Here is a 20,493-nt window from a genome sequence, read left to right as displayed (position 1 = left end):
CCCTTGTTATTTTTGGACAACAATGTTTACAAGCGATCTTTTACATGCAGCGATATCTTACCGTTTACGCTTTGTAATAAAGTTTTGTTTCGGTCATGTGGAGTATATAGCTTGTTTTCTGTTGTGAATTGATAAAAAAGTAAAATAAAAGCGACATGGAAAATTAGGAAATGTAGGAGTTTACTACATGTGAACTGTGATGTGAAAACTATAATTTCTACAAAAACAAAGTTCTTTGTGATTTTCTGTTCACGGATTTACAATAATTATGGATCAGCCATTATCCTTAAAGGGGTGTTACCACTTTACGAATAAGGAACAATCGATATAAAAAGTGGCAGCTATTTTTATTAAATCAATTATTTGGGCTGGTAGTAAAAATCTATGACATTTGTGTCATAGATACAATATAGGAAGGAGACGGCACTTGGGGCGTTTTTTCCCATAAGAATAACATGGGGATCATTTTTTGCCACTAATTCCGAAAATCCAGATTTTTGCCTACATATAAATATTACTAATCATCACATATTTCCGAAATCAAGCTAAAAAGCTAATTCTTTCATTTATTGACCCATACAAGTGTATATGTATGGTAGTATAGGTTATCGGTGCCGTTTTTTGAGGCGTTTCACGGTAGTACTAACTCCTTTTTTCTATGGTAGTACGTATAATCAGAGCTAATACAAGTTGAACAAAACATACTTACAGAACTTGTCCTCATGTAGACTCAGTGTCAGTGTCTACGATAATGGAGGAAAACTTCTGGACAATGTTTGGGAACTGATTACCAGTTGACCATGAGATAACATCAGCAGTCCCACAAATTGTCCCAGCTCTTCACCGGATGTTAAAGAAGATATTAGTGACATTTCATGAACGTTAGTTAAAAAAGTATTATTACTTGGAAAATTCATTACCAGAAAATATTTAAAGTGAAACATACAGTAAACATTAAGCCTAGGAGCTTGGCATGTTTACGTATTCAGAATAATTTTGTTAAGTTGCAAAATTAACTTAAGGGCCGTGTCAAAAGATAGTGATTGCAAAAAATTGTTTTATCCATCTAAAATGCATTGTAAAATGGTTTCCGCTCAATTAAAACTGCTATTTCAAACATGGTGGTTGGTGAACTTAAGTTTATTACAGAAGAAAACCCAAAGGGTTAGTTGAGAATATGCATACTAATTTAAAATGCCAAGAAGCGCAACCTTAACAGTGAATAAGTTGACTAATATTTGACATGGTTACATTCAATAAATAACTTTGAGCGTAGTAATGTTTTTTCGTGGGGAAATTAAATAAGTGTTAGGGGTTTTGTGGTTAGGTTGAATTTAATCTTTAAGTCACTTTAAACTTGGGAAGTACTATACGTCACACCCAAACATGACACTTGACAGATTATATGTTATTTCACTTGACTGGGTACAATCCATCAACCACGTTTGAAAATTATTACACTTATTCTCCAAACTGTATCCACATTCTTGCCAAGGTTAATCATGTATTATTAGGCTTATATTGCTGAATTCGGCCAGGCTTTTTGCTATATGGTAGCTTGAGTACAATATGTTTAATTTTATCAAGACAGTTTAGCTAAAGAATTATTCAAATATATATTATTTATACAATCACACAAATGAACATGAATGTGTTATTGCTTTAAATATCGGAGATTAAGAGATAATTTAGTTAAAAACATTACAACAGTGGGACCTAATTGGGTTAAATGAAAGGAAAGCTAAACTGACCTTTTTGAATTGGCTGTTTAACTTACACTTGACTTGAAAGTCAAATGTAAATATTTCTTCAGACAATTTTTCAATGAGTGTAAACCTATTTAAATGAAAAGTCCAGCAATTATTACACTTCTTAATTGAGTTTTATTTAGGGTACCATGTATTTTAATAGTTAGTTGCAATATAACTCCACGTATTAAGAGTGAAGGTATTACCGTATTTATTTTGTATGTACTTTGAATTTATTCATTTGATCTAAACAAGGTGTTTTGTGTGAAAATTACAATTACATATCAGAGAATATACCTAAAGGTTATATGATGTATGAATACTAGTTAAAGTACTTGTACTTTTGGTAAAGTCATCTCAGGGAATAAATAAAAAGTTCCCAAATGGAATTTGAGGGAATATTACTGACATTTCACATCAGAATCAGTAAAAAACCAGGGTTCTTTTCCGTTAACAGAAATGACCCGTTTTAACATGGGAACAAAAAATACCATCACCAAAAATGAACTTTAACTAAAGAGTTTCCAAATGGTTTGCTCAAAATTAAAAAATAACATAGTAGGAAATCATACACAAAGTTCATTCTTGCAGAAATATGTTGTATGTAGGCTTATTCAGACAAATAGTGTAATGTTTGATCTGTGACTCAGTTTTTTCAATACATTTACGTTTATTTTACAAAGAGTATATGCTTGTTATACAATCGCACCGTTATTAATTACTTAACACATGCTCCAACTGATGCAGATCAAAAGTAATGGACGAAGTAACGCCCATTACTCATGTTGATATATGAACCAGATCCCGCACAATGGTGAAGCGAGGATTACACAGTTCCATTACTTTACGTAGGTCAATATTACTTCTTGACAAATTATATTACGTAATGTTAAATTGTCCAGGGATTTGTACAACAAGGTATTAAATCCAATTCTATTTATAGTTGACGGACTGTGAAAGTGAACTTTTCGCTCTATTTTCGAATCTGAAGCATGTTTGAGTTGTGGTGACCAAATAATACTGATTTATTATCTGAAAGTGAATTATGCAGCATGCAATTTACTATTTTGTCATAGATAGAGGAAAATTTATGTTTATAAATCAATTAATTGTAAAAAAAATAATTGACAAAAAAAAATTAAAGCAATTTTTTTAGTAAAAAAAAATAAAAAAATTAAACATGTACCCTACACATTTTTTACACATAGGAAAGTTGTTTTAAACTGTTTTCAATATATTCTAGCTATTTTATTTTTTGTTAGTTTAATCTATAAAAAGCACGGGTAAATCCTGTTTGTATTTCTCTGACCAGTCCTCACCTGTCGAATACAGGCAAGAGACCTTTATAAGAACGCACAGATAGTTGAATTTGTATAGTGAATCAACCATCATTGTATGTGTTCACAAAAGATTTCCAATAAGAAAAATCTGTGTCGTAGACGAGTTTGTCATCTTTGAACATTAAAGATCTTGTACAATTTAAGACAAAATTTAAACATTTGGAAGCATATTTGTAACTTATTGCATTTTATGAATGACGGGGTTCATTGGAATTAACATTTTTTACGTAGAAAATCTACATGCTAAATTAGAATTGAAAAGGGTGTCTTTGTGTCTTTTAAATAGGATTAATATTGTTGTTATAACAATAATCATTGTCGTTAATATTGTTGTGAATAGGCCAGTGTTTTTTTCTTCTTAGTCAGTCTGACACGTGGGAAATTTAGTTTTAATAGAATATTATATCAATTTATTTGTATTGTGTTGTGCATTGTAATTTTAATTATTGTAATACTTGTATTACTGGGAGAAAATAAATATTCTTATTCTTATACTTCTTATTCTTAAATTCAAATTGCCATCTTCTTATTTCATCGCCTGTTTATTTTGTCATATCACAGTCATATCCTAATATCTTTACTCAACTGACCTATTTTATATACAACACGCTCATTTGGCTTTGAGTTTGCTTCGTGTTGTGCTTTTGGTTTTGCTTTCAGTTTGTGCTTTCAGGTTTTGCTTTCAGTTTGGGAGGGCTTGAGATTGCTTTGAGTTCTGCTTTCAGTTTGACTTTTGCATTTGGCTTTCAGTTTTTGTGCTTTGTATTTGGCTATCAGTTCGGGTTGCTTTGAGTTTGGACTTTCGTTTTGCTTTCAAATTGACTTTGCATTTGGCTTTCAGTTTGGATGACTTTGCATTTGGCTTTCAGTTTGGATGACTTTGAATTTGGTTTTCAGATTGGATGAATTTGAGTTTGGCTTTCAGTTTGGGCGACTTTGAGTCTGGCTTTCAGTTTGTTTGGCTTTGAGTTTGGACTGTGCTTTTGGTTTTCAGTTTGGGTGACTTTGAGTTTGGCTTTCAATTGGGTATTTCGAGTTTGGCTTTGGGTTTGGTTGACTTTGCATTTGGCTTTCAGTTTAGGTGACTTTGAGTTTGGCTTTTAGTTTGGGAAGCTTTGAGTTTGGATTTTCGTTTTGCTTTCAGTTTGGCTTTGCTTTTGGCCTTCAGTTTGGGCGGCTTTGAGTTTAGCTTTCAGTTTGGGCGGCTTTGAGTTTGGCTTTCAGTTTGGGCCGCTTTGAGTATGGACTTTCGTTTTGCTTTAAGTTTGACTTTCTTTTGGCTTTCAGTTTGGTTGCTTTCAGTTTTGGGCGGCTTTGAGTTTGGACTTTAGCTTTGCTTTCAGTTTGACATTGCATTTGGCTTTCAGTTTGGGTGGCTTTGAGTTTAGACTTTTTTATTTGGCTTTCAGTTTGGATGACTTTGAGTATGGGCTTTCGTTTGGCTTTCAGTTTGGGCGGCTGTGAGTTTGGCTTTCAGTTTGACTTTGCTTTTTGGCTTTCAGTTTGGACTTTCAGTTTAGGCACTTTGACTTTTGTTTTGCTTTCAGTTTGACTTTGCATTTGGCTTTCAGTTTGGATGACTTTTGACTTTGAGTTTGGCTATCAGTTTGGGCCGCTTTGAGTATGGACTTTCGTTTTGCTTTCAGTTTGACTTTGCATTTGGCTTTTCAGTTTGGATGACTTTGAGTTTGGGTTTTAGTTTGGGTGGCTTTGAGTTTGGACTTTCGTTTTGATTTCAGTTTGGGAGGTTTTGATATTGCTTTGAGTTATACAGATTATATGTTATTTCACTTGACTGGGTACAATCCATCAACCACGTTTGAAAATGATTACACTTATTCTCCAAACTGTATCCACATTCTTGCCAAGGTTAATCATGTATTATTAGGCTTATATCGCTAAATTCGGCCAGGCTTTTTGCTATGTGGTAGCTTGAGTACAATATGTTTGATTTTATCAAGTCAGTTTAGCTAAAGAATTATTCAAATACATATTTATACAAACACACAAATAAACATGATTGTGTTATTGCTTTAAATATCGGAGATTAAGAGATAATTTAGTTTGCATTACTACAACAGTAGGGCCTAATTGGTTTAAATGAAAGGAAAGCTAAATTGACCTTTTTGAATTAGCTGTTTAACTTACACTTGACTTGAAAGTCAAATGTAAATATTTCTTCAGACAATTTTTCAATGAGCGTAAACCTATTTAAATGAAAAGTCCAGTAATTATTAAATTTCTTAATTGAGTTTTACTGTAGCATTTCTTTACCATGTATTTTAATGTTGTAATATAACTCCACGTATTAAGAGTGAAGGTATTACCGTACTTATTTTGTATGTACTTTGAATTTATTCATTTGATTTAAACAGGGTGTGTTGTGTGAAAATTACAATTACATATCAGAGAATATACCTAAAGGTTATATGATGTATGAATACTAGTTAAAGTACTTGTACTTTTGGTAAAGTCATCTCAGGGAATAAATAAAAAGTTCCCAAATGGTATTTGAGGGAATATTATGGACATTTCACAACACAATCAGTAAAAAACCATGGTTCTTTTCCGTTAATTCACTACCACTACTATTTTATTGCAATTCCGATTTTTAACAGTTAGCCTATATGAATATACTTATCAATTATAAAATGAAACTATTCTAAGCTTACCTAACCAACCAAATTTGGTGATTATGAAAACATTCTGGTAGTAAATAAACGGAATTGCAATAAAAATGTAGTACTTGTGAATTAACGGAAAAAGGCCGTTTTCGCGACATTCCTTTTGTTTCCTTGGTGGAAACAAAAAATACCATCACCAAAAATGAACTTTAACTAAAGAGTTTCCAAATGGTTTGCTCAAAATTAAAAAAAGAACATAGAAGAAATCATACACAAAGTTCATTCTTGCAGACAAGTGTTATGTAGGATTCAGACAAATAGTGTAATGTTTGTTCTGTGACTCAGTTTTTTCAATACATTTTACATTTACGTTTATTTTACAAATGGTATATGCTTGTTATACAATCGTACCGTTATTAATTACTTAACACATGCTACAACTGATGCAGATAAAAAGTAATGGACGAAGTAACGCCCATTACTCATGTTGATATATGAACCAGATCCCGCACAATGGTGAAGTGAGGATTACACAGTTCCATTACTTTACGTAGGTCAATATTACTTCTTGACAAATCATATTACGTAATGTTAAATTGTCCAGGGATTTGTACAACAAGGTATTAAATCCAATTCTATTTATAGTTGACGGACTGTGAAAGTGAACTTTTCGCTCTATTTTCGAATCTGAAGCATGTTTGAGTTGTGACCAAATAATACTGATTTATTATCTGAATGTGAATTATGCAGCATGCAATTTACTATTTTGTCATATTAATAGAGGAAAATTTATGTTTACAAATCAATTAATTGTAAAAAAAAATAATTGACAAAAAAAATTAAAGCATTTTTTTAGTAGAAAAAAAAAATTAAAAAATAAAACATGTACCCTACACAATTTTCACATATAGGAAAGTTGTTTTAAACTGTTCAATCTATTCTAGCTATTTTCTTTTTTGTTAGTTTAATCTATAAAAAGCATGGGTAAATCCTGTTTGTATTTCTCTGACCAGTCCTCACCTGTCGAATACAGGCAAGAGACCTTTATAAGAACGCACAGATAGTTGAATTTGTATAGTGAATCAACCATCATTGTATGTGTTCACAAAAGATTTCCAATAAGAAAAATCTGTGTCGTAGACGAGTTTGTCATCTTTGAACATTAAAGATCTTGTACAATTTAAGACAAAATTTAAACATTTGGAAGCATATTTATAACTTACTAGTGTACATGTTGCTCGGATTCGAGCAATTGCAAAGTATTACAGTAGTTATTTCAAAACGAATAACAGTCATATTTACAATTAATTTAAAAGAGTTAACTCAAATATTACCGGTGTGTAACTCAGACCATGTTTATCTTCGTTATTGGTAAACCTAAAGCATTCCGGTCGGTTTTCTCCTTCTCTAAATGCCTCGCTGTACAGGCAACACAGGTTATTGATAGAGGGCCAATTGAGAACGAAAAGTCATTTTGGGATAGGGTTAGGGCGCATTTAACCTAATAGTAGTTGAGATTGTCCAGGGTCAGGTGCTGACTGTGATGAGTTAGGCCTATTAAGCGCCACTGTTTTGTAGCTGCGGTCGTTATCACGATTACGCCTCCTTTCTATATGTTTCGTTGTCGTCGCGTCGGAGGCATTTAAAAGAAAAAAAACACAAATAAACAAATTATAGCTACACAAAACAACGATAAATGCACAAATTTAAGTTACAATCGTGATAACACGATCCGTCATAGCAACACAAAACAACCATAAATACACAAATTTAAGATACAACCGTAGTAACACGGTCCGTCTTGGGGTTTATGTTTACACAAACTCAAATATGTACTCAATGCGTTTCATTGAATTGAATAATAAATAACAGCAATTAAATTATACAGCTGATCAAAATGTAAACAATTATGTTCTCCATAAGGATAACATGGGAACTTTCAAAGCCACTGGGGCAGAGCCCAAGGGACTTTTTCAAAAACGTAAGGCCAGTTTGCAAATCTAAGCGACACGCTCTTTTCAATGAGACGTCAACGGATAAAATCGGTTAAGAAATGGCGGAGGAGTTCAACCGACAAACTTTCATGTAGCGTATTAATTATATAGATTGCATTTTATGAATGACGGGGTTAATTGGAATTAACATTTTTTACGTTAGAAAATCTACATGCTAAATTAGAATTGAAAAGGGTGTCTTTGTGTCTTTTAAATTCAAATTGCCATCTTCTTATTTCATCGCCTGTTTATTTTGTCAACAGTCATATCCTAATGTCTTTACTCAACTGACCTATTTTATATACATAACGCTCATTTGGCTTTCAGTTTGGGTGACTTTGAGTTTGCTTCGAGTTGTGATTTTGGTTTTGCTTTCAGTTTGTGCTTTCGGGGTTGCTTTCAGGTTGGGAGGTTTTGAGATTGCTTTGAGTTCAGCTTTAAGTTTGGGCTTTCGGTTTGATTGGCTTTGAGTTTACCTTAAGTTGTGCTTTCGGTTTTGCCTTCAGTTTTGCTTTCAGTTTGGGAGGCTTTGAGTTTGGCTTTCAGTTTAAGTGACTTTGAGTTTGGACTTTCGTTTCGCTTTCAGCTTGACTTTTAGTTTAGCTTTCAGGTTGGGTTGCTTTTAGTTTGGCGGCTTTGACTTTGAACTTTCGTTTTGATTTCGTTTTCAGTTTGGGTTGCTTTGAGTTTGGCTTTCAGTTTGGGTGGCTTTGAGTTTGGACTATCAGTTTGGGTGGCTTTGTGTTTCGTCTTGCTTTCAGTTGCACCTTGCTTTTGGCTTTCAGTTTGAGCGACTTTGCTTTTGGCTTTCAGTTTGGGCGACTTTGAGTTTGGTTCTCAGTTTGGGTGGCTTTGAGTTTGGGCTTCCATTTTGCTTTCAATTTGACTTTGCATTTGGCTTTCAGTTTGGGTGGCTTTGAGTTTGGACTTTCGTCTTGCTTTCAGTTTGAATTTGCTTGTGGCTTTCAGTTTGGGCGACTTTGCTTTTGGCTTTCAGTTTGGACGACTTTGAGTTTGGTTCTCAGTTTGGATGACTTTGAGTTTGGCTTTTAGCTTGGGTGGCTTTGAGTTCGGACTTTCGTTTTGCTTTCAGTTTGACTTTGCATTTGGTTCTCAGATTGGGTGGGTTAGAGTTTGGTTCTCAGTTTGGATGACTTTGAGTTTGGACTTTCGTTTTGCTTTCAGTTTGACTTTGCATTTGGCTTTAAGTTTGAATTGCTTTGAGTTTGGACTTTCAGTTTGGGTGGCTTTGAGCTTTGACTTTCGTCTTGCTTTCAGTTTGACCTTGCTTTTGGCTTTCAGTTTGGGCGACTTTGAGTTTGGTTCTCAGATTGGGTGGGTTTGAGTTTGGGCTTCCATTTTGCTTTCAATTCGACTTTGCATTTGTCTTTCAGTTTGGGTGGCTTTGAGTTTGGACTTTCGTCTTGCTTTCAGTTTGACTTTGCTTTTAGCTTTCAGTTTGGGCGACTTTGGCTTTCAGTTTGGGTTGCTTTGAGTTTGGACTTTCAGTTTGGGTTGCTTTGAGTTTGGCCTTAAGTTTGAATGACTTTGAGTTAAGCTTTCAGTTTGGTCGGCTTTGAGTTTGGACTATCAGTTTGGGTGGCTTTGAGTTTGGACTTTCGTTTTGCTTTCAGTTTGACTTTGCATTTGGCTTTCAGTTTGGATGACTTTTTGAGTTTGGTTTTCAGTTTGGGTTGCTTTGAGTTTGGCCTTCAGTTTGAACGACTTTGAGTTTGGTTTTCAGTTTGGGTTGCTTTGAGTTTGGACTTTCAGTTTGGGTGGCTTTGAGTTTGAGCTTCAGCTTGAGTGACTTTGAGTTTGGTTTTCAGTTGGGTTGCTTTGAGTTTGGCCTTCAGTTTGAATGACTTTGAGTTTAGCTTTCAGTTTGGGTGGCTTTGAGTTTGGACTTTCGTCTTGCTTTCAGTTTGACTTTGCTTTTGGCTTTCAGTTTTGCTTTTGGCTTTCAGTTGAGTGGCTTTCAGCTGAGTTTGGTTCTCAGTTTGGGTGGCTTTGAGTTTGGGCTTCCATTTTGCTTTCAATTCGACTTTGCATTTGGCTTTCAGTTTGGGCGACTTTGGCTTTCAGTTTGGGTTGCTTTGAGTTTGGACTTTCAGTTTGGACTTTCAGTTTGGGTTGCTTTGAGTTTGGCCTTCAGTTTGAATGACTTTGAGTTAAGCTTTCAGTTTGGGTGGCTTTGAGTTTGGACTATCAGTTTGGGTGGCTTTGAGTTTGGACTTTCGCTTTGCTTTCAGTTTGACTTTGCATTTGGCTTTCAGTTTGGATGACTTTTTAAGTTTGGTTTTCAGTTTGGGTTGCTTTGAGTTTGGCCTTCAGTTTGAACGACTTTGAGTTTGGTTTTCAGTTTGGGTTGCTTTGAGTTTGGACTTTCAGTTTGGGTGGCTTTGAGTTTGAGCTTCAGCTTGAGTGACTTTGAGTTTGGTTTTCAGTTGGGTTGCTTTGAGTTTGGCCTTCAGTTTAAATGACTTTGAGTTTAGCTTTCAGTTTGGGTGGCTTTGAGTTTGGACTTTCGTCTTGCTTTCAGTTTGACTTTGCTTTTGGCTTTCAGTTTTGCTTTTGGCTTTCAGTTGAGTGGCTTTCAGCTGAGTTTGGTTCTCAGTTTGGGTGGCTTTGAGTTTGGGCTTCCATTTTGCTTTCAATTCGACTTTGCATTTGGCTTTCAGTTTGGGCGACTTTGGCTTTCAGTTTGGGTTGCTTTGAGTTTGGACTTTCAGTTTGGGTTGCTTTGAGTTTGGCCTTCAGTTTGAATGACTTTGAGTTAAGCTTTCAGTTTGGGTGGCTTTGAGTTTGGACTATCAGTTTGGGTGGCTTTGAGTTTGGACTTTCGTTTTGCTTTCAGTTTGACTTTGCATTTGGCTTTCAGTTTGGATGACTTTTTGAGTTTGGTTTTCAGTTTGGGTTGCTTTGAGTTTGGCCTTCAGTTTGAACGACTTTGAGTTTGGTTTTCAGTTTGGGTTGCTTTGAGTTTGGACTTTCAGTTTGGGTGGCTTTGAGTTTGAGCTTCAGCTTGAGTGACTTTGAGTTTGGTTTTCAGTTGGGTTGCTTTGAGTTTGGCCTTCAGTTTAAATGACTTTGAGTTTAGCTTTCAGTTTTGGTGGCTTTGAGTTTGGACTTTCGTCTTGCTTTCAGTTTGACTTTGCTTTTGGCTTTCAGTTTTGCTTTTGGCTTTCAGTTGAGTGGCTTTCAGCTGAGTTTGGTTCTCAGTTTGGGTGGCTTTGAGTTTGGGCTTCCATTTTGCTTTCAATTCGACTTTGCATTTGGCTTTCAGTTTGGGCGACTTTGCATTTGGCTTTCAGTTTGGGCGACTTGTTTGGGCGACTTTGGCTTTCAGTTTGGGTTGCTTTGAGTTTGGACTTTCAGTTTGGACTTTCAGTTTGGGTTGCTTTGAGTTTGGCCTCCAGTTTGAATGACTTTGAGTTTTAGCTTTCAGTTTGGGTGGCTTTGAGTTTGGACTTTAGTCTTGCTTTCAGTTTGACCTTGCTTTTGGCTTTCAGTTTGAGCGACTTTGCTTTTGGTTCTCAGTTTGGGTGGCTTTGAGTTTGGGCTTCCATTTTGCTTTCAATTCGACTTTGCATTTGGCTTTCAGTTTGGATGACTTTTTGAGTTTGGTTTTCAGTTTGGGTTGCTTTGTGTTTGGCCTTCAGTTTGAACGACTTTGAGGTTGGCTTTCAGTTTGGGTGGCTTTGAGTTTTGGACTTTCAGTTTGGGTTGCTTTGAGTTTGGCCTTCAGTTTGAATGACTTTGAGTTTAGCTTTCAGTTTGGGTGGCTTTGAGTTTGGTTCTCAGTTTGGATGACTTTGAGTTTGGCCTTTCGTTTTGCTTTCAGTTTGACTTTGCATTTGGCTTTCAGTTTGGATGACTTCGAGTTTGGCTTTCAGTTTGAATTGCTTTGAGTTTGGACTTTAAGTTTGGGTGGCTTTGAGCTTGGACTTTCGTCTTGCTTTCAGTTTTACCTTGCTTTTGGCTTTCAGTTTGGGCGACTTTGAGTTTGGTTCTCAGATCGGGTGGGTTTGAGTTTGGGCTTCCATTTTGCTTTCAATTCGACTTTGCATTTGTCTTTCAGTTTGGGTGGCTTTGAGTTTGGACTTTCGTCTTGCTTTCAGTTTGACTTTGCTTTTGGCTTTCAGTTTGGGCGACTTTGCTTTTGGCTTTCAGTTTGGACGACTTTGAGTTTGGTTCTCAGTTTGGATGACTTTGAGTTTGGATTTTAGTTTGGGTGGCTTTGAGTTTGGACTTTCGTCTTGCTTTCAGTTTGACTTTGCATTTGGCTTTCAAATTGGATGACTTGAAAGTCAAATGTAAATATTTCTTCAGACAATTTTTCAATGAGCGTAAACCTATTTAAATGAAAAGTCCAGTAATTATTAAATTTCTTAATTGAGTTTTACTGTAGCATTTCTTTACCATGTATTTTAATGTTGTAATATAACTCCACGTATTAAGAGTGAAGGTATTACCGTACTTATTTTGTATGTACTTTGAATTTATTCATTTGATTTAAACAGGGTGTGTTGTGTGAAAATTACAATTACATATCAGAGAATATACCTAAAGGTTATATGATGTATGAATACTAGTTAAAGTACTTGTACTTTTGGTAAAGTCATCTCAGGGAATAAATAAAAAGTTCCCAAATGGTATTTGAGGGAATATTATGGACATTTCACAACACAATCAGTAAAAAACCATGGTTCTTTTCCGTTAATTCACTACCACTACTATTTTATTGCAATTCCGATTTTTAACAGTTAGCCTATATGAATATACTTATCAATTATAAAATGAAACTATTCTAAGCTTACCTAACCAACCAAATTTGGTGATTATGAAAACATTCTGGTAGTAAATAAACGGAATTGCAATAAAAATGTAGTACTTGTGAATTAACGGAAAAAGGCCGTTTTCGCGACATTCCTTTTGTTTCCTTGGTGGAAACAAAAAATACCATCACCAAAAATGAACTTTAACTAAAGAGTTTCCAAATGGTTTGCTCAAAATTAAAAAAAGAACATAGAAGAAATCATACACAAAGTTCATTCTTGCAGACAAGTGTTATGTAGGATTCAGACAAATAGTGTAATGTTTGTTCTGTGACTCAGTTTTTTCAATACATTTTACATTTACGTTTATTTTACAAATGGTATATGCTTGTTATACAATCGTACCGTTATTAATTACTTAACACATGCTACAACTGATGCAGATAAAAAGTAATGGACGAAGTAACGCCCATTACTCATGTTGATATATGAACCAGATCCCGCACAATGGTGAAGTGAGGATTACACAGTTCCATTACTTTACGTAGGTCAATATTACTTCTTGACAAATCATATTACGTAATGTTAAATTGTCCAGGGATTTGTACAACAAGGTATTAAATCCAATTCTATTTATAGTTGACGGACTGTGAAAGTGAACTTTTCGCTCTATTTTCGAATCTGAAGCATGTTTGAGTTGTGACCAAATAATACTGATTTATTATCTGAATGTGAATTATGCAGCATGCAATTTACTATTTTGTCATATTAATAGAGGAAAATTTATGTTTACAAATCAATTAATTGTAAAAAAAATAATTGACAAAAAAAATTAAAGCATTTTTTTAGTAGAAAAAACAAATTAAAAAATAAAACATGTACCCTACACAATTTTCACATATAGGAAAGTTGTTTTAAACTGTTCAATCTATTCTAGCTATTTTCTTTTTTGTTAGTTTAATCTATAAAAAGCATGGGTAAATCCTGTTTGTATTTCTCTGACCAGTCCTCACCTGTCGAATACAGGCAAGAGACCTTTATAAGAACGCACAGATAGTTGAATTTGTATAGTGAATCAACCATCATTGTATGTGTTCACAAAAGATTTCCAATAAGAAAAATCTGTGTCGTAGACGAGTTTGTCATCTTTGAACATTAAAGATCTTGTACAATTTAAGACAAAATTTAAACATTTGGAAGCATATTTATAACTTACTAGTGTACATGTTGCTCGGATTCGAGCAAATGCAAAGTATTACAGTAGTTATTTCAAAACGAATAACAGTCATATTTACAATTAATTTAAAAGAGTTAACTCAAATATTACCGGTGTGTAACTCAGACCATGTTTATCTTCGTTATTGGTAAACCTAAAGCATTCCGGTCGGTTTTCTCCTTCTCTAAATGCCTCGCTGTACAGGCAACACAGGTTATTGATAGAGGGCCAATTGAGAACGAAAAGTCATTTTGGGATAGGGTTAGGGCGCATTTAACCTAATAGTAGTTGAGATTGTCCAGGGTCAGGTGCTGACTGTGATGAGTTAGGCCTATTAAGCGCCACTGTTTTGTAGCTGCGGTCGTTATCACGATTACGCCTCCTTTCTATATGTTTCGTTGTCGTCGCGTCGGAGGCATTTAAAAGAAAAAAAACACAAATAAACAAATTATAGCTACACAAAACAACGATAAATGCACAAATTTAAGTTACAATCGTGATAACACGATCCGTCATAGCAACACAAAACAACCATAAATACACAAATTTAAGATACAACCGTAGTAACACGGTCCGTCTTGGGGTTTATGTTTACACAAACTCAAATATGTACTCAATGCGTTTCATTGAATTGAATAATAAATAACAGCAATTAAATTATACAGCTGATCAAAATGTAAACAATTATGTTCTCCATAAGGATAACATGGGAACTTTCAAAGCCACTGGGGCAGAGCCCAAGGGACTTTTTCAAAAACGTAAGGCCAGTTTGCAAATCTAAGCGACACGCTCTTTTCAATGAGACGTCAACGGATAAAATCGGTTAAGAAATGGCGGAGGAGTTCAACCGACAAACTTTCATGTAGCGTATTAATTATATAGATTGCATTTTATGAATGACGGGGTTAATTGGAATTAACATTTTTTACGTTAGAAAATCTACATGCTAAATTAGAATTGAAAAGGGTGTCTTTGTGTCTTTTAAATTCAAATTGCCATCTTCTTATTTCATCGCCTGTTTATTTTGTCAACAGTCATATCCTAATGTCTTTACTCAACTGACCTATTTTATATACATAACGCTCATTTGGCTTTCAGTTTGGGTGACTTTGAGTTTGCTTCGAGTTGTGATTTTGGTTTTGCTTTCAGTTTGTGCTTTCGGGGTTGCTTTCAGGTTGGGAGGTTTTGAGATTGCTTTGAGTTCAGCTTTAAGTTTGGGCTTTCGGTTTGATTGGCTTTGAGTTTACCTTAAGTTGTGCTTTCGGTTTTGCCTTCAGTTTTGCTTTCAGTTTGGGAGGCTTTGAGTTTGGCTTTCAGTTTAAGTGACTTTGAGTTTGGACTTTCGTTTCGCTTTCAGCTTGACTTTTAGTTTAGCTTTCAGGTTGGGTTGCTTTTAGTTTGGCGGCTTTGACTTTGAACTTTCGTTTTGATTTCGTTTTCAGTTTGGGTTGCTTTGAGTTTGGCTTTCAGTTTGGGTGGCTTTGAGTTTGGACTATCAGTTTGGGTGGCTTTGTGTTTCGTCTTGCTTTCAGTTGCACCTTGCTTTTGGCTTTCAGTTTGAGCGACTTTGCTTTTGGCTTTCAGTTTGGGCGACTTTGAGTTTGGTTCTCAGTTTGGGTGGCTTTGAGTTTGGGCTTCCATTTTGCTTTCAATTTGACTTTGCATTTGGCTTTCAGTTTGGGTGGCTTTGAGTTTGGACTTTCGTCTTGCTTTCAGTTTGAATTTGCTTGTGGCTTTCAGTTTGGGCGACTTTGCTTTTGGCTTTCAGTTTGGACGACTTTGAGTTTGGTTCTCAGTTTGGATGACTTTGAGTTTGGCTTTTAGCTTGGGTGGCTTTGAGTTCGGACTTTCGTTTTGCTTTCAGTTTGACTTTGCATTTGGTTCTCAGATTGGGTGGGTTAGAGTTTGGTTCTCAGTTTGGATGACTTTGAGTTTGGACTTTCGTTTTGCTTTCAGTTTGACTTTGCATTTGGCTTTAAGTTTGAATTGCTTTGAGTTTGGACTTTCAGTTTGGGTGGCTTTGAGCTTTGACTTTCGTCTTGCTTTCAGTTTGACCTTGCTTTTGGCTTTCAGTTTGAGCGACTTTGCTTTTGGTTCTCAGTTTGGGTGGCTTTGAGCTTGGGCTTCCATTTTGCTTTCAATTCGACTTTGCATTTGGCTTTCAGTTTGGATGACTTTTTGAGTTTGGTTTTCAGTTTGGGTTGCTTTGTGTTTGGCCTTCAGTTTGAACGACTTTGAGGTTGGCTTTCAGTTTGGGTGGCTTTGAGTTTTGGACTTTCAGTTTGGGTTGCTTTGAGTTTGGCCTTCAGTTTGAATGACTTTGAGTTTAGCTTTCAGTTTGGGTGGCTTTGAGTTTGGTTCTCAGTTTGGATGACTTTGAGTTTGGCTTTTCGTTTTGCTTTCAGTTTGACTTTGCATTTGGCTTTCAGTTTGGATGACTTCGAGTTTGGCTTTCAGTTTGAATTGCTTTGAGTTTGGACTTTAAGTTTGGGTGGCTTTGAGCTTGGACTTTCGTCTTGCTTTCAGTTTTACCTTGCTTTTGGCTTTCAGTTTGGGCGACTTTGAGTTTGGTTCTCAGATCGGGTGGGTTTGAGTTTGGGCTTCCATTTTGCTTTCAATTCGACTTTGCATTTGTCTTTCAGTTTGGGTGGCTTTGAGTTTGGACTTTCGTCTTGCTTTCAGTTTGACTTTGCTTTTGGCTTTCAGTTTGGGCGACTTTGCTTTTGGCTTTCAGTTTGGACGACTTTGAGTTTGGTTCTCAGTTTGGATGACTTTGAGTTTGGATTTTAGTTTGGGTGGCTTTGAGTTTGGACTTTCGTCTTGCTTTCAGTTTGACTTTGCATTTGGCTTTCAAATTGGATGACTTCGAGTTTGGCTTTCAGTTTGAATTGCTTTGAGTTTGGACTTTCAGTTTGGGTGGCTTTGAGCTTGGTCTTTCGTCTTGCTTTCAATTTGACTTTGCTTTTGGCTTTCAGTTTGGGCGACTTAGGCTTTCAGTTTGGGTTGCTTTGAGTTTGACTTTCAGTTTGGGTTGTTTTGAGTTTGGCCTTCAGTTTGAATGACTTTGAGTTTAGCTTTCAGTTTGGGTGGCTTTGAGTTTGGACTTTCGTCTTGCTTTCAGTTTGACATTGCTTTTGGCTTTCAGTTTGAGCGATTTGTTTTCAGCTTGGGCGACTTTGAGTTTGGTTCTCAGTTTGGGTGGCTTTGAGTTTGGACTTTCGTCTTGCTTTCAGTTTGGGCGACTTTGCCTTGGCTTTCAGTTTGGGCGACTTTGAGTTTGGTTCTCAGATTGGGTGGGTTTGAGTTTGGCTGTTAGTTTGGGTGGCTTTGAGTTTGGACTTTCGTGCTTTTGGCTTTCAGTTTGGGTGACTTTGAGTTTGGCTTTCAGTTTGGGTTGCTTTAAGTTTGCCCTTCAGCTTGGGTGACTTTGAGTTTGGCCTTCAGTTTGAATGAATTTGAGTTTAGCTTTCAGTTTGGGTGGCTTTGAGTTTGGACTTTTTGTCTTGCTTTCAGTTCGACATTGCTTTTGGCTTTCAGTTTGGGCGACTTTGAGTTTGGTTCTCAGTTTGGGTGACTTTGAGTTTGGCCTTTCGTTTTGCTTTCAGTTTGACTTTGCATTTGGCTTTCAGTTTGGATGACTTCGAGTTTGGCTTTCAGTTTGAATTGCTTTGAGTTTGGACTTTAAGTTTGGGTGGCTTTGAGCTTGGACTTTCGTCTTGCTTTCAGTTTGACCTTGCTTTTGGCTTTCAGTTTGGGCAACTTTGAGTTTGGTTCTCAGATTGGGTGGGTTTGAGTTTGGGCTTCCATTTAGCTTTCAATTCGACTTTGCATTTGTCTTTCAGTTTGGGTGGCTTTGAGTTTGGACTTTCGTCTTGCTTTCAGTTTGACTTTGCTTTTGGCTTTCAGTTTGGGCGACTTTGGCTTTCAGTTTGGGTTGCTTTGAGTTTGGACTTTCAGTTTGGGTTGCTTTGAGTTTGGCCTCCAGTTTGAATGACTTTGAGTTTTAGCTTTCAGTTTGGGTGGCTTTGAGTTTGGACTATCAGTTTGGGTGGCTTTGAGTTTGGACTTTCGTCTTGCTTTCAGTTTGACCTTGCTTTTGGCTTTCAGTTTGAGTGACTTTGCTTTTGGCTCTCAGTTTGGGCGACTTTGAGTTTGGTTCTCAGTTTGGGTGGCTTTGAGTTTGGGCTTCCATTTTGCTTTCAATTCGACTTTGCATTTGGCTTTCAGTTTGGATGACTTTTTGAGTTTGGTTTTCAGTTTGGGTTGCTTTGTGTTTGGCCTTCAGTTTGAACGACTTTGAGGTTGGCTTTCAGTTTGGCTGGCTTTGAGTTTGGACTTTCAGTTTGGGTGGCTTTGAGTTTGGGCTTCAGCTTGAGTGACTTTGAGTTTGGTTTTCAGTTTGGGTTGCTTTGAGTTTGGCCTTCAGTTTGAATGACTTTGAGTTTAGCTTTCAGTTTGGGTGGCTTTGAGTTTGGACTTTCGTCTTGCTTTCAGTTTGACTTTGCATTTGGCTTTCAGTTTGGGTGACTTTGAGTTTGGCTTTCAGTTTGGGTTGCTTTGAGTTTGCCCTTCAGCTTGGGTGACTTTGAGTTTGGCCTTCAGTTTGAATGAATTTGAGTTTGGACTTTAAGTTTGGGTGGCTTTGAGCTTGGACTTTCGTCTTGCTTTCAGTTTGACCTTGCTTTTGGCTTTCAGTTTGGGCGACTTTGAGTTTGGTTCTCAGATTGGGTGGGTTTGAGTTTGGGCTTCCATTTTGCTTTCAATTCGACTTTGCATTTGTCTTTCAGTTTGGGTGGCTTTGAGTTTGCCCTTCAGCTTGGGTGACTTTGAGTTTGGTTTTCAGTTTGGGTTGCTTTGAGTTTGGCCTTCAGTTTGAATGACTTTGAGTTTAGCTTTCAGTTTGGGTGGCTTTGAGTTTGGACTTTCGTCTTGCTTTCAGTTTGACATTGCTTTTGGCTTTCATTTTGGGCGACTTTGTTTTTGGCTTTCAGTTTGGACGACTTTGAGTTTGGTTCTCAGTTTGGATGACTTTGAGTTTGGACTTTCGTTTGCTTTCAGTTTGACTTTGCATTTGGCTTTCAGTTTGGATGACTTCGAGTTTGGCTTTCAGTTTGAATTGCTTTGAGTTTGGACTTCCAGTTTGGGTGGCTTTGAGCTTGGACTTTCGTCTTGCTTTCAGTTTGACCTTGCTTTTGTTTTTCAGTTTGGGTGACTGTACTGTCTTTAAATACCATATTTCATTGTAATATTTATCAGCTGACTTTTTGTTTGTTTTTGTTTATGTGATGAGTTTTGGAAAATTGGTATTAAAACAGGGTTGATCTTATCTTGGTTTTATTTTATCTTCAAACAACTTACAATGGCGACGAGGATGAGGAAGAACGGTAGAAAACATCAGGAACTAGAGGAGGAACGCATAGTGATACAGAACAAACCAATGTTTTGTTCTAATTTTGATAAATTCGATGAAGACAATGAGACATGGACATCCTACATGGTGAGAATAGATACTTTTTTTGACTTAAATGAAATCACATCAGAAGTAAAGAAAAAGCAGTATCTGATAAATTTGTTAACACCTAAAGTATTCCATGATCTAAGGATTAGACTAAGCCCATCTAACACAGAAGATAAAAGTTACAATGAATTGTGTGAAACTTTACAAATATTACTTGAGCCTAAAGGTAGTATTATCGCGGAGCAACACAAATTCACTAAACGAGTCCAGAAACCTTGTGAATCTGTGGGTAGTTTTGCCAAAGACCTAAAAAACTTAGCCAGTAAATGTGATTTCAAATGTCCACAATGTTTATCTTCGACAACTGACGTCCACTTGCGGCAGCAGTTTATTTCGGGGCTTCATGATGAAAAGTTGTTGTCAAGATTAATGGAAATTCATGAAAATAAAAAACTTTAACCAGTGTATTGAAATAGCTAGTAACTTTGAACAGATCAAAAGTGAAACTGCAAAAATCCAAGAATCAAATTTGTATTCAAAAGTGGAAGAACAATTTCAGATTCAAGGAAGGAGGAACACTGGATATTCGCAAGGAAGAAAGGGTACTACAGCTTGTTTCAGGTGTGGAGGAAACCATCACGTTAGTATCTGTGAAATTCCTAAAGACATAAATTGTTGGAATTGCGACAGAAAGGGACATCTCAGCAAAGTTTGTTGGAGAAAGAAGCAAAACATGCTACAAACTGACGACGCTTCACCAGATAATGAATATGACGATGAGGGTGAGTGTCAAAATGTACCATTCATGTCTATGTTATCCATTGTAGATAGACAGAAAAAAAGTAGTAAACTATCTAAACTGTGTGATAGTATTTATCAACCAGAAGCTGTCAACAGGCCGAGGAAAATTATGTTAGAATGCACCATTGATGACAAGCGTAACTATTTTGAGTTGGATACTGGTGCTGCGGTCAGTACAATACCTTTACATCTGTTTCGAAAATTATTTCCAGAAAAGATTCTAAATAGAACAAGAATACGGTTAGGGACATATACAGGAGAAATGATTCGCCCCGTAGGTTTTGCAACAGTCAAAATTTGTTATAAAGATCAGATGTCTGTGGGCAACCTATACGTTATTCGGGGAAATGTAGACAGTGTATTTGGAAGGGAATGGTTGAAACTATTCAACATTGAGCTTCAGAAAGAGAATGACCACAGAACTAAGAAGGATGGAAACATAGTGGAATACAATAAGTCATTGACAGGAGGCCGGTACCATGATAGGAAGGGATTTAATCACCCGGCACTCGACCAGATATCCAAAGAGCCTGA

General features: G+C 36.3%; 1 protein-coding gene across 1 annotated transcript; it reads right to left on the bottom strand.

Moving 5' to 3' along the window:
• Positions 1-9,586: 9,586 nt before the first annotated feature.
• Positions 9,587-19,980, bottom strand: LOC128991673 (uncharacterized). Its single transcript, XM_054414766.1, has 3 exons — positions 19,959-19,980; positions 16,622-16,684; positions 9,587-9,738 (listed from the first exon to the last, which is right to left on the bottom strand). The coding sequence occupies exons 1-3, from the start codon at positions 19,978-19,980 to the stop codon at positions 9,587-9,589; spliced, it is 237 nt and encodes a 78-aa protein (XP_054270741.1).
• Between the last annotated feature and the right edge of the window lie 513 nt (positions 19,981-20,493).

Source organism: Macrosteles quadrilineatus, unplaced genomic scaffold (genome assembly GCF_028750875.1).
Source record: "Macrosteles quadrilineatus isolate MER2022 unplaced genomic scaffold, UCM_ALF_1.0 Scaffold_4__1_contigs__length_99947679, whole genome shotgun sequence".
Lineage (NCBI taxonomy): Eukaryota > Metazoa > Arthropoda > Insecta > Hemiptera > Cicadellidae > Macrosteles > Macrosteles quadrilineatus.
This window is presented reverse-complemented; position numbering and strand designations above follow the sequence as displayed.

Bases quoted from the DNA above. Each gene is read 5' to 3' on its own strand.
- LOC128991673 (XM_054414766.1), bottom strand. From the start codon at position 19,980: ATGGATAACATAGACATGAATG. The intron at 16,685-19,958 runs GTACATTTTGAC...TGAAAGCCTAAG, and splicing joins GGATAACATAGACATGAATG to TCGCCCAAACTGAAAGCCAA. The intron at 9,739-16,621 runs GCCACCCAAACT...TCGAATTGAAAG, and splicing joins GACGAAAGACCAAGCTCAAA to CAAAATGGAAGCCCAAACTC.